The sequence below is a fragment of the Cricetulus griseus genome, chromosome 6, assembly GCF_003668045.3.
Source record: "Cricetulus griseus strain 17A/GY chromosome 6, alternate assembly CriGri-PICRH-1.0, whole genome shotgun sequence".
In the NCBI taxonomy this organism is placed as follows: domain Eukaryota; kingdom Metazoa; phylum Chordata; class Mammalia; order Rodentia; family Cricetidae; genus Cricetulus; species Cricetulus griseus.
Window position 1 is genome coordinate 67,459,842 of NC_048599.1, and position 15,057 is coordinate 67,474,898.

At 36.1% G+C, this 15,057-nt stretch overlaps 1 protein-coding gene across 1 annotated transcript in view; it reads right to left on the reverse strand.

Annotated features, from left to right (window-relative positions):
* Slc5a12 (solute carrier family 5 member 12) overlaps window positions 1–15,057 on the reverse strand; it is a 40,686-nt gene that overhangs the window by 13,043 nt on the left and 12,586 nt on the right. The window contains exons 5-9 of the mRNA XM_027422287.2: window positions 11,168–11,322; window positions 10,911–11,051; window positions 7,539–7,668; window positions 6,498–6,586; window positions 4,471–4,583 (exon numbers count right to left, since the gene is read on the reverse strand). Of these exons, the coding sequence (XP_027278088.1) occupies window positions 4,471–4,583; window positions 6,498–6,586; window positions 7,539–7,668; window positions 10,911–11,051; window positions 11,168–11,322 (628 nt within the window). The remainder of the gene's footprint in view (window positions 1–4,470; window positions 4,584–6,497; window positions 6,587–7,538; window positions 7,669–10,910; window positions 11,052–11,167; window positions 11,323–15,057) is intronic.

Consider the following 15,057-nt stretch of genomic DNA (forward strand, 5'->3'; position numbering starts at 1 on the left):
CTGTTTCAAGTTCCTGCCACTTTGACATCCCTGTAATGATGGACAATAACCTGTGAGCTAAGATGAAACCTTTCTCTTCTAAGTTGTGTTTGTTAGACTAGTTTATCTCAGAAAATTAGATGATACTAAGACAACTAAAGATCCAGCCCATGTCCTGATGTGAGACTAGGTTCAATTTTATTTAGATTCTTACTATAGATTGCCAGGCACCAAAGATATAAAATCAAAATTTTATTTTTGTCCCAAAGGGTTCACATTTTGAGAAGGGACCACACTAAAAGAATTCAAAATGTATCCAAAATTAAGTTCTCAAGAATGGTACTTGTGAATTTTGTCAGGGCTACATCATATCCCATGATGAGACAACAACACCGTTACAGAAATAAACTTCTTCCACAGTCATACTTTTCCATGAGAATCTGTTAGTCATTGGATATTACACTGGCCACACTACCCATTCACTCTCTGGGATCTCTAATGCATATAGTGAAAATAAAAGTCCACAGACTTCACCCAGTTAGCAAATGTGTTTGCATCCATCTAATCTTGTTCAAGCATAAATATCAAAATATTAAATCATCCTACCATATGTGCTTAAATGAAGCCACAATGAGTAATGAATACAATGAATATTTCTGAAAATAACTCAGCAAATAATCAGGAAAATATCTCCTAAAAACTGGCAACCACAATTTACTACAGAGAGTAGATAGACTTGTTTAAGCAAAGAAATATGAGTATAAAAGATAAAACATATTCAACTAAAACAACACACACACACACACACACACACACACACACACACACACACACGCACACACACACACACAATACCCAATGCCACATAGTTTTTGGTAGATAGGTGGTTCTAAGTTGTATAAGAAAGCAAACTGACCAGTATGCAGGAAGCAATCCAGTAAGCAGTACCCCTAAACTGCATCAGCTACTGCTTCCAGATAATGTCTTTCTTCCCCAACTTACTTCTTACTATCATGTTTCATCACAGCAATAGTAACCCTAGCTAGGACAATACATTTATCAAAACTCAACAATTATGTACTTAAGAGTTTATCATTTCATCATATGCATTTTTGTATTAAAAGCCTGAATCATATATTAAATTTTAGTTAATAATATGAAAGCTAAAACAATTATGGAAAATGAAATGGTGCTTGCAATTTATGTTAAGTAACTGAATGGTATAATGAATTCTTGGATTGACAAAGAACTGGATGGATATTTGAAAAAGTTAAGGAAAAAGGAAACAAGAAATGAAAATGAGATGAATAAAGAAATTGATAAGAAAACTACTGTTATATACAATAATCATACCTCCATAAAAATCAATTTAAATTTGTGAATAGACAAGAATTGGGTGAATGGTTATGTATGGTCCTGGCACAATAAAATGGTCAAAATAGTTGAGGAAATGCTGTATGGTTTGTGGCCATACCACTCCGAATTTAAGATCTAATCTGATCTTGGCTGCTAAGCAGGGTCAGCCCTGGTAAGTACTTGGATGGGAGAAAATATTATGAGGAAATCTTATCATCTACAATATCAATAAAAAGAAAAACAACAGGAAAAGACCAGAGAGAAAGAGGATATGGAGAAAAGAATAGAGATTTGAAGGAGACAATTTAAGGTTGCAGACCAGATAGTGCAGAGAAAGTACCTGTAATTGTTAATAAGAATTTCTTTAAAAAAATAAAATAAAATAAAACCTCAGGGTCAACACTGGGGCTGTTAGAAAGCTGTCCTGACTGTAAGAGTCTGCCAATCGAAGGCTCTAACTTGTGGAAATGAAAATGTTTTTCAATGCTGTTGTAGGAGTTACATACTTCAAAAAAAGCAAATAAACAAAAGAAAAGAAAACAAACAAACAAAAATCTAGGGAAGAGCTTCCCCCCAAGGTCAACAGCTCATCACTAAGTATGATGACTATATGCTATAAAAGTAACATGATTATAAATGAAATAAATATTTTTTGGTTGTGAGCCTAGCCTTTAACGGCTGAGCCATCGCTCTAGGTCCTATCCCAAAGGATATAACAGACTCTAAAGACCCTTGTATTGAAGGCCTCACCCTCCCTGGGGAGCAGAAAGGGTATGGGATAGGTAGGGTGGTAATTGGGGGGGGCAGGGAAGGAGGGGAGGCAGAGGGAACTGGGATTGGCATGTAAAACAATCTTGTTTCTAATTCAAATAAACAATGGAGAAAAAATAAATAAGCCATTCAATAATGTGTAATGCTTGAACTCCTATGTTTTCAAAGCACACATGGGGAAATGCACAATGAATATTGCTACAGGAAAACAACCAGACACAGAATTAGGTAGGTATCATTTTACAAACTGAATTGTGTTTTTCTAAATTACCCTACTTTCTATATTGAGCATATAAGGGACCTGACACCCTCTTCTGATCTGTATGGGCACTACACTCAACAGTACAGACATAAATATATATATACACAATAATCAAATAAAAATAAAATTGTAAAAAATCAGCAATGTTTGTGGAAATATAATTTAATGTGATAACTGTTTCAGTAATTGTAATATGCAGTTTTTAATAATTAAAAATCATTGAGAATTTTATTTATGCATATAATATATTTCAATCATATTAATCCACCACTGCCTCACTCCAACTACTCCTGGATCCTCCCCAAAACTTCCTCAGAACTCCAATTCTTCTTTATTATTTTTTGGTAACCTGTTGAGTCCAATTAGTGATGCCCATAAACTCATGTATGAGGGGACAGCCACTGGTGCATGATCAACCTATTCTCATGGGACTATATCTCTAAAGAAACTTGAATCTACCTCACCTAACAGCCATGAACTGCCAATCATCTATTTAACACCCTTTGCACCCAAAGCTCAGGTAATATCTGTATAAAGGGGCAGAAATATTATGAGAACCAGAGGTTGGGGAGAACAAGAGCAAAGCAGTGTCATCTGGACATGATAGGACCACCAGACCCAGGAACTCATAGCAGCTATAGTTGACTGCATAAGATCGTCATAAGATCAAGCCAGTCAATACAACATTCCAGCATGGATAGGTGAGGAACAAATAAGCCCACATCTCTAGCTAAGTAGATATTATGCAATTTTTAATTGAATAAGAAACACACTTGACAGTTTGTGCTGGAGAGGATGTGGACAAAGGGGAACACTCCTCCATTGCTGGTGGGAGTGCAAACTTGTACAGCTACTTTGGAAATCAGTATGGCAATTTCTTAGAAAAATGGGAATCAGTCTATCTCAAGATCCAACAATTCCATTCATAGGCATATACTCAAAGTATGCACATTCATACCACAAGGACATCTGCTCAACTATTTTCATAGTAGCATTATTTGTAATAGCCAGAACCTGGAAGCTCAACCAAAGAATGTATAAAGGAAATGCGGTACATTTACACAATGGAGTGCTACTACTTAGTGGGAAAAACAAATGAAATCTTAAAATTCACAGGGAACTGGATGGTACTAGAAGAAACCATCCAGAGTGAGGTAATCCAGACACAGAAAGACAAACATGAGCCTATACCCAATAGCTGATGGTAGCAGAAGCAGAGATCCACAGCTAAACATTGAGCTACACTCCTGGAATCCAGTTGTAGAGAGGGAGAAGTGATGAGCAAAGGGGTCAAGACCATGCTGGGCTTTGAAACCCACAGAAACAACTGACTTGAGTAAGTGGGAGCACATGGACCCCAGTCTGACAGCTGGGGAACCAGAATAGGACCAAACCATGCCACCTGAATGTGGGTGTCAGTCTATAGGGCCTCTGGCAGTGGAACCAGTATTTATCCCTAGTGCACAGACTTTGGGAGCCCATTCCCCCATGGAGGGATACTCTATCAGTCTAGATACATGGGGGAGGTCCTAGGCCCTGCCCCAAATGATGTAACAGACCTTGATGATCCCAATGGGAGGTCTCAATCTTCTTTGGGAGTGGATGGGGCATTGGATGGGGGTTGGTGGAGTGGCATGGGAGGACAAGAGTGAGAAGGACCTGAGATTGGTATGTAAAATAATATTTTCATGTTTTTCATTTAAATAATAGATAAAACTTAAAAATAAAACAAGGAACATTCATTCACTTAGAGTACATTGATCAGATGAAAATTATTAGATAAAGTGGCCAGTCATAATGAACATCACATCCCCTCATGTAAAATGTCTGGTAAGATCAACTCAGCACTATCAAGAGACATTGATGTGAAGATATTAGAGCATGAGAAACCTGAAAAGTAAGACCAGAGCAAGGTGATCTAGCTAGTCATTACTTTCTGGTACCCTTCTAGTAAGATCTTTGGAAGTATGAGAATCTATATGTCTGTGTTTCAGCATGTATTTATGTCTACTCATGCATCCTGAACAGAACATGCAAGATTTTGATACTTGGCCCATTTAAATTCCACAATATGGAGTAGAAGTTCTACCAGCAATACCTACATAAGCCTTTACTGATCCAGGTACTCTTCTTGTCGGAGAGATGTGGAAAACAGCTCTTGACAAAGTCCTCAAAGGTCACTGTTGCTAAGGCATTGATGCTGGCAGCCACTGTGCTACAGAAAGAAAAAACAAACAATAGTCTGAACTAAAATGAGCATTAAGAAAGGCAGGGAGAAGATTCATGAAAAGTAGGTGAAACCCCATGGACAATAAAAGCAAAATCACATGCATACACTTGAGGTGCAACGGTGAGCACTGCTTTCTTTGGCCTGAAGCTTAGAGAGGCTAGAATGTAGTTAGTAAAGGAGAAAGAAGAGAGAAGCCCGGAAAGTTAATCCGGGCATTGGTGGTGCACGCCTTTAATCCCAGCACTCGGGAGGTAGAGGCAGGCAGATCTCTGTGAGTCTGAGGCCAGCCTGGTCTACAGAGTGAGTGCCAGGATAGGCTCCAAAGCTACACAGAGAAACCCTGTCTCGAAAAACGAGAGAGAGAGAGAGAGAGAGAGAGAGAGAGAGAGAGAGAGAGAGAGAGAGAGAGAGAGAGAGCCTGTAAAGGTACAAAGACCATAACGAGAAGGTTGGTATTTTCTTTGCAAAATACAATGAAAGCTTATTTAAATTCCTCCCATAGAGCAATACTCTTGTAGTTACTTCACTAAATAACTGAATTAAATTCAAAAGGTGAAAAATTAGTACCCAAGAATGGTTCCTTCAAAAGAATATAATTATGATTTCTGCTTCAGATAGTTGTCGTTCACAAAGCATAATTACATAAGAAGACAGTAAAGGAATATAACTAGTAGAAAAGAAGAAAAATTCAAAGAAAATATTGTCGCTTTAATATTTAATATTTTGAAGAAAAAATCCCAGAAAATCAACTAGAAATAATTGAGATGAAAAAACACAATGTACAGAAAATTGTATTAAAGAATACTGATAACCATCCTCAGCCCTAAGACATTATATGTTACAGTCATGAAAAATCACTGACATTGTTACAACTATAGAGCATGAGAGAAATACAAAGGGTAGTTTATAAAATATTTGAAATACACAGAAGAATTATGACAAAAACAATATTTTCAGTCATTGGTGAAAGATGGCTTATTTTACTAAAAACATAAGACAAAGGACTGATAATATTGAAAGAAAACTTGTCACATGTTCTACTTAATTTTATATCACATAGGTGATTCAATAATTTTAACAGTTAATAACATCATAAATATCTCATGTGTTACCCATAATAATGGAATAGAATCCCTTAGTGAACATATTATTAACCAACAAAATAGTGTCAAATATGATTTATAATTTCAATATTTCAAGGATTGCTTGACAATTAATAAGTTATGAACAATTGAAAAAGCCAGCTTGAGGTATTGAGTATGTGAGCTGCAACAGCAAAGACACAGAGTCAGAACTGCTCAAACCCTAGGGAGCCCATCTTCCACTATGATGCTCCCCAGATACAAGATATGGAACATTAGGGACTAATGTCTGTAGTTCTGAATCCTAATCTCATCTTTGGGCAGTCATCCTTTTTTGTATATTACCATAATTTGAGAGTATGGATTTATTTTCAGGTACTCACTACTGAGTGTGCCTTGATTGTAATGGGCAGACTTTAGGCTTTTGATCAATACTGGAACAAGGAAAAATCTTGAGTCTTTTGTGGTGGAACAAATATAGACAAAGTTGAAACAATAACCAGGACGTTTTAAAGTAGAAGTTAAAAATATGCCTGCATCAGGCCTCCACAGTTTACTTACCATAGGTTAGTTGTCTCCCTCATCCTTATTAAATCTCAGTTTCCTTATCTGCACACTGATGAGAGTGTGAACAAAGACTCTTCTTCACATGCTGCATGATATCAATGATCAAATAGAAATACAGCATTGCAATAGGCCAATTGACACTCAGCAAGTGATCAGCAGACAGTTGATCATGACTGTCATCCTTCCAGCCAGTTAATTCTCACCACTCCCACCACCATCATCATCATCTTCAGATTGTCAACATACTAACCTCAGAGTTCCACTAAAGGCACAAGCCACAAAAAGTCCTGGCAGCCCTGGCATAGTGGCAAATATCTCCATGACAAAATATGGCATCAACTAAAAAAAAACAAAGAGAGAGAGAGAGAGAGAGAGAGAGAGAGAGAGAGAGAGAGAGAGAAGCAGAGATAGAGGAGGGAGAGGAGAAGCAAGAAGAGGGGTATATTAAAAGTCATCTCAGCAATATCTGAAATGTTAAAATATAGATTCCAGTAAAAGGAGATGAGAAAATTACTTCCCAGTGTCTTCAATGTGTGAATTTTACTTATGTGTTTTCTATAAATTTATAATTAAGTTCTAAAAACCTATCTTTAACATTTGTCTTTCAGGGTACTAGGTATGCCCAGTTTTGGGGAAAGGAGAGTATGCATAACAGAGTGGGGCAGCTGAATGCATATGGAGAGAAAAAAGGAGTGGATGCTTCTCATGAGCATACTGCCTCTGAGTTTCCCAAAACCACATTTAGCATTCTATGCTTTCATGATATATTTGTACTATGCTGGGAATATGTGATACTAGGCATTATGAGAATAAGATTGGTTTGTTCAATTTTGTTTATTTAATGTTACTTTAATTTTGTGTTTTTTGAAACATGATCTCATATATGCCATGGTATCCTCTCAAATTTACTATGTAACCAATGCTAGCCTTAAACTCCTGATTCTTCTGGTTACAAGTTTAAATGCTATAATTCTAAGTGCATAACACTGTGCTCATTGTTGTTCAATTAAAGAAACATTAATCCACCGCAGACTACATAGAAAAGGAGTATAAAGTACCATCAACAACCAAAGCCATGGGTTTGAGCTGACTTTCTAGTTAGCCTTATGCTGTGTTCAGACTTTGTCTTCATGAAAAAAGGGAATTGTCCTTTTTCTGAAGACCCACATCTACATATTAGAATGTATTGTGTGGTGTCACCCAGGAGCTCAGGTAAGAAGCCAGAAAGTGAGTGAAGGTCACTCATAATAAAAATGCCCCCATTCTGCTGAGAGACCAAGAAAGTGCCTACCTGGTCTGGTGCAGAAATAGCACCAGAAGTCCAAGGGTCACAGTCTTTGAAGTTCGAGTACATGATCAAACCACAGAAGATAGCACACACTGCAATCAACCAGAGACCCAACAAGTTGCAGTACAAGGCACTAGAAGAAGGGACAAAGGCCAACTGGTAAGCTGGGCAATTTCATGACTACAGACTGAAGGAGGACTTACTCTTTAGCTTTTAAGAAGCATTACACTTTATAACACCACATTAAAGGAGTCATTATACTTTTTAGGATAATTATATATTGAATAAGCTAAGATTTTAGGTAGATTTTCCTTTGTAAAAAGGATTTTGCCAAAATTGCAATATGTGTGGTATATGACCTATTTTCTTGTACAATATTTTACATACTGATTATTCTTATTATATAACTTTAAGAGGTTTACCCCCTACTCAATTAATGAAACTGTCAAAAAAGCTAACTTACATTTTAATGCCTTCTTCCAGGAAGATAATAATAAGATAACATAAAAATAGAGAAGTATTGGTTACAGTTGCTTTGGAGATGAGAGCAGATGAAAGTTAAAGTCAAGTATTTTAAAGATAATAGGAATAATGAAAAACCTAATGTCAGCTTAAACATTATTTGCCAAAGTTAATACTATTCTACAGTGAACAAGCACAATTACAGTTGGATCCTCTTTTAAAGTCCTTTGCTTTCATACAGGCATTTGAATGTCAAAATTTTACTTATATTCCTAATCTCAGGAAAGACTTGAAAGTAGGCATCCTTCCATTGTTCCAAAAAAATAAAATTTCATTGTGGTGAAATTCAGACTGGCCATTTTTTAAATCCATTGAAGAGGATTCAATATTCAAATGTAAGAACACGCATTTCTTTCAGAGCAACATGAATGTATTGAGATACATTGAACAGAATATGCATGCGTGTGTAAACACATGCTCACATGTGCCCACTCTTCCAATATGTGAATGTCTGTATGTTTCTGCACAGGCAAAGGAGAATGGCCCTTCTTAAGCATTATATTGTTTAATAAATGACAAGCATATAACAAGAATAATGTTTTATTCTTGGTGTTTATGAAAAAATATATGACAAAGAAATAGTTCCTAACTTACATCTACTAATTTTTTAGTAGGCAGAAATTCAGCATAGCACAAGAGAAAGTAATAAATGGACATGTGGTAAATATCTATTTTACTAACAATTCAGGAGTCTGAGGAGAATGGATTCTTGTACCTAGAAGTCTAAAGCTCTTCTGCAATAAATGGAGATCCCTTTTCAAAACAAAGTTAGTGTATTAAAAGGAAAGAAGAAAGGTATTTATTTCACCAAAGATTCTTCTCGTTGTACATATTTGACTATAGTGTATCTAAAAGCAGATTTCACTTGAATTTTAAATTGATTTTAAGATCAAAGTCACATGCATTTTCAGTAACATGCATTTGATAAAGTGATGACCATCACTTAATAAAGTGTGGAAGACTTATTTAATATCACTTACCATAACGGGGTTTCATGTCTTACCAGTGGTTTGATAGAATGAACATACATAAGGTGTTGTGATAATTCCCACTACGGAATTCAACTTACAAGATGGTTGGATTATTTCAAGACAATTCTATGTCTCATTCAGTGAAAAATTGAAGTGCTGTGGGATAAAGCACTTGTACACTGTAAAGATTTGTTACTTCTTATTGGTTTAATAAAATGCTAATTAGCCAGGCAGGAAGTATAGGCAGGGCAGCCAGTCTAGGAGAATTCTGGGAAGAGGAAAGGCAGAGAGAGGAGTTGCCAGCCAGACTCAGAAGAAGCAACATGAGAATGCCTTACTGAGAAAAGTTACCAAGCCATGTGGCTAAACATAGATAAGCATCATGTGTTAACTTAAGTTGTAAGAGCTTGTTAATAATAAGTCTGAGTAATAGGCCAAACAGTTTATAATTAATATAAGCTTCTGTGTGTTTATTTGGAACTGAATGACTGCAGGACTGGGCAAGACAGAAATTTCCATCTTCACTGAAGTTTATGGCAAATCTATGAGAAGAATACAAACAACCCAATTAACTCTGGCTTCTCATATGGATGAACAAATGAGGTGGTTATGTAGTTATAATAATCAATAGCATGTTTTCTTTGTTTTACTTCTGTGTTCATACTATAAGTGTCATTCTTCTATTCTTTCAGTGATGACACAGACAATATTTGAATAGAAGCTGGCTGATTTATCAGTTGCCTTTTTTTCAAATAAACATTTAAAAATACAAAATGAGTCTCAATTTACCTCCTGATACATAAAAAATAAACCACACTGAAGACAGCACACAATGAATAAAAAATGGCAGGGAGATGTGCCATGCTGCTGAAGGAGTAACATATATTAACAGATATGGGTTAATAATTTAGAGAAAGCTAGTCATTAAGAAGCCCAAGTCATTGGCCAACAGTTTTATAATTAATATAGTGTCAGTGTGTTTATTTGGGACTGGAGGGCAGTAGGACCTGGCCAGACAAAAGAAAAACCTACAGCAACAGGGACTCTCATCATGGAGACTACAGGCAAGAAACAAGTGATTTGCACTTATCCATACTCAATGCACCTAATCTGGTCTATTTATTTCTTAGTCAATGAAGACAGATATGAATTTAGCAAAAAGCCAAGCAGGAAAAAGCTAAGATGGAAATAACCATGTTTGACTGAAATAGTTGCTGAAAGGGGTGGAAAGATATGTAAGCATACTTGCTATACAAGTATGCATACCTGTATTTGGATTCTAGCACTCATGTAAAAAGCTAGGCAATCTGTACATGTAACCCAAAGCTGAGTAAGGCAAAGAGACAAAAGGGTCACTGGGCTGCCAGGCTAGCTCCAGCTACAGGAAAAGATCGTGTCTCAAACCAATGAGACCTCGAGGGGCCTGATGGCATAGACTTTTAATCCAACACTCAGGAGGCAGAAGCAGGCAGATCTCTGTGATTTCAAGTTCAGCTTGGTATACATAGTGAACTTTAGGACCAGTAGGGCTATTAGAGAAACTCTGACTCAAATAAATAAATCAATTAAATAAACTGAGGTGGAGAGTGATAAAGCAGGACATGCAACATCCTCCTCTAAACCCCACTTGTATGCACTTCCCCCATCCCAAACACATACTTCTGCATACACATGTATGCACTTCCCCACCACAAACCCATACTGCTGCATACACCACATTCACATGTCTACATAAATAAACACTTACTCATGCATGCAAATGCACACAAAGACTTTGAACAGGTTAAATAAGTCTCTCCCTCCCTTTATCTCTCTTTTTTCATATGCATGCACACACACATATGCACACACAGCAAGAGATTGTTCTTAATCAACAACTTACAGCTTAGCATGCTTTTCTGTTTTGCAAGAGATGCATCTCTGGATGGTTGATTGGTTAACTCCATAGATTCCAAGCCAAGTAAAAGTTCCTCCTACTGTAATTGTCCAAAAAGTATGCCGTCTGAGGGGATCTACATCAAAGCTGTGACACAGGCAGAAAGGAATAACAGAGATGTTTCTTTGGTGCCCAGCTGTTATCATTTTATGAGGTCATGTAATTAAATTTTATAAAGGAGGAAAAAGTAGGGTTGGACATACTCAACTACATTTAGCCGGGATCCATTTCTTGCTTGCTCTAACACATTGTGGAACCCACCAGCGTGACTTGATCCTTGAATGAGAACTGTTAAGAAGCCCACAATCATGACAACCATCTGAAATGCATCTGTCCACACCACTGCTTTTAAACCTCCCTGAAATGGGGAGAATTGTATGAGTTATTGAAAATGAGGTCTGTAACCCCTCCAACTCCAGACAGTATCCCTATTACTGAGTCATGCAAAACTCAACCTGCATATTACTGAACATGTTTTAAGTGATAAGTTCTGAGTTAGCACATGGTAACAAAATGGTAAGTGAAGGAGTCAGGGCCCCTCTGTAATTCATGAGCTTATAAGTTTAAATGGAAGAGTTGGAAATTAAATAATAATACAAATCTGGGAACTGGGATTGTCATGTAAAACAATCTTGTTTCTAATTCAAATTAAAAAATCTGGAAAAACAAGTCTGAGAAGAGCAATGAAAGACTGGTTACTTTTTGAGAAGTACAGTGACATCATGACCTGGTCTGAAGAAGTCACAATTAAGGTAAATTTTGAGGAATGAATAAAAATATATGAGGTTCAGCAGACAAATCGAGAATCTGTCTGGAGAGTATGAAGGAAAAAGAAGTATAAGTCCTTGAGGAAATGAAAGAATACTGGGAGGTACAAATGGAAGGTGTGGATAGACTGAAAGGCAAGTTGATGAATTTTCTGGATGTCAGAGCACACAGATTTAGATAAGACCTCTTAAATGATTCCCTAAGAACAAAGAGAGTCGTATGATGAGATTTGTTTCACAATAGCCATTGATCAACTACTGTGGATTACAAGGCTGCAGTAAAACAGAAAGTTTCAAGTTTATTTTCATTTTCCATGCCTAAGATGACCAAAGATTTGAAGCATGGCAGAGATGGAAAGAACTCCATGGCTTTGAGAGATAAGATTTTCATACTGCATGAATCATTAAATACAGGTAAGGAGATGGTGAAAGAATTGAGCAATCACACAGGTGCAGCTAGATAGCTTTAGACTTTTTATGTAACTAGCAATAACATGTTTTAGAAAATGAGAGAGAAAAACAGATAGAGACACAGAGACACACATAGACAGAACAATTAAGAAAAATATCACTTTCTACATATATGTGGAGGAAGGTACTTTAAGAGCAACATGGCTATTAGACACCCAGGCAAATACACCAGAGTTTCAGAAAGATTAATCTAATATTTAAATTTAGTATAGTTATTGAGCAAGAGGTTAAAGAAGTGATTATACCAAACCCGCCTCTGAAATTATGTGCACAGAAGGGAAGTAGGAAAATGAGAGCTTGCTGTAGCATTCCATGACTTGAGTCCCCTAGGACCATAGTGAACATGACAAAGTCAATTAGGGAAAGATACAATGAAGAGACATATAAAAAATGTTTTGCAAGTGAATAATTGCCAGTAAAATGAAAGGAGACGATATTTTTAACACTGAAAAATAGAATTATCATCCTGTTACTCCTCCAGAGTGTCAGTAACTTCTATGAAAAGTTGACGCACTTATCTTTAGCTTGAGAAGAAAGAAGGTACTAGAGTAACTATCATTTATTTGGTAATTAAAATGAAATGATCATTTTAAAATAAACATTTAAGTTTGCACTAAAAGCATTGTATTTGAATATGATTTTTCAAATCATGGTTTGAAAAATGATAAATCTCCCTTCACCCACTCACATACACATCACCTATACAGCACTATCATGATTTTCTTTAAAGTTGTTGTACCCCCCAGGCATGTTTGCATAGCCTTTAATCCAACCATTTGGGAGGCAGAGTTGGATAGACCTCTGTGAGTTTAAGGCCAGCCTGGTCTATAGAATGAGTTCTAGGACAACCAGGGCAAATTGTGAAGCCCTGTCTCAAAAACTCAAAAACAAAAACAAACAAATGAAGTTGTTAAATCTTTACATCGGTTTTTTTCATTACTATGAAGACAAAATATCAAATGATTCTCTTTTCAGAGTACTTATTGTTACTTGTATAATATCCTCACATACATGAACATCAGTTGGTCATTTAGGAGTACAGACTGTGAAATGCCCTTCTAAAGTCAAATATAGTCACCATAGGGTCTTAACTGATTGTAATAACTATGAAGTCTTATCTGAGTATTTGGCTTGTTAAAACTTTCTCCCTCCTTCTTCCCTCCCCCCCCCTCTCTCCTTTACCCCATCCCAATATATTTAATTATTCTCTATTATATGAAATCTGTTTTCACCACACTAAATTGCAAATAACCTGGATATCAGGAATCACTTTTAAAAATTTCATCCACTGATTATTTCCCAAGTGTCATACATCCACAAGATCCAAGAGTAAAGGAAGTACAATATGAAAGTCACCGTTTGCAGTGGGCTTTCTTGGACCAAGAACCAGCTCTCAAACCAAGAAACAGAGACTTATTATCAAATATGAATGCTCAGCCTTGGTTTAGACTTCTCCCACTAGCTCTTATAACTTTATTTAACTTATTTCTCTTCATCTACGTTTGTATCAGAACTTTTTATCTTTCATTCTGTATGTCCCACTCCATGTTTGGCTGGCTGGCAGCTGCCTGACTGGCTTGCCCTGGATATCTACCACTCTTTCTCAATCATTCTCTCGAACATTCTCTCTTTTCTCGAGCCTAGATGTCTCCTGCTACTTATTATCCCTGCCTATCAGCCCCAACTATCTCTCTACTGCCTAGCCATTGGCTGTTCAGGTTTTGATTAGACCAATCAGGTGCCTTAGGCAGGCAAAGCAACACATGTTTACATCATTAAACAAGTGCAGCATAAAAACATGTAACACATCTTAACATAATTAAAGTAATATTCCATCAATATAAAATGTAGCACATCTTTACATAGTTAAAGTAATATTCTACAACAACTGTTGGATAAATAAGTTGTCTTTTTGGTGAGGCATTTTCACTTCTTGCCTGACTAGACAGAGAAGAGAATCAACAGAGGTATTGTGGGGTGAGATTAGATGAAAGACTCAGATACACTTAATAAAATAATAATAATTTCAATTCTACACTAACAAACTTGTTGTCCCACAAATGGTCAAAAGTAAGAATTTGATCACTCAGTCAACATGAATGCATGATAGTTTCAGGCATACAGGTTATGCAAGAAAAACTGGAGGTATAAAGCTAGTTAAAACATGAAATTTTGTCCTATGATTTGCATATATTATTAAAGTTTCTATATTGTTATTTATAATGAAAAACTTACCAGTAACACAATAATTGTTATACATGATTTTGGATTTACAAAGAATGACCCCTTCCAAATTATGAAACTATAACATATGAATTAGGAAGATAACTCTCATATTTAAAGCTTTCAAAATTCTTGAATTTGGGGGCATTATCACATTGCTTAAAATTTGACTTTTATGAATATATGGGAAATTTTCAAGGGCATGTATTTAATAAAACAGTTAAAATGAAAAAGTGGAGTTTAAGTAAAGAATCTCAACATATCTAAGAAAGAGAACAGGAAAATAAGTATTGACTAAATAGAACAAATAGATAAAATTTTATATTACATATAAGTCATATTGAAACAATTATCAAGTGTCAAAACTTGTGAATTCTTTGTATGGAATGCTTGGTAAAGAAGTGTTTCACATTTCAAAGTCTTACAGATTTTGAAATGTTTGTAGTGATTTTTTTCATGGAGTTGCTAGTAACCTCAAAGTCCGAAATCTGAAATGCTCAAAAGTCTAAAGCATTTCAAGCATCCTTCCCACTCTCAATACATACCAGATATTGGTGGCATTTTGGACATTTGAATTATTTTATAATTTCTTTCTTATCATCAGCTACACTACTTAAGCCAGTCAGCTTTTC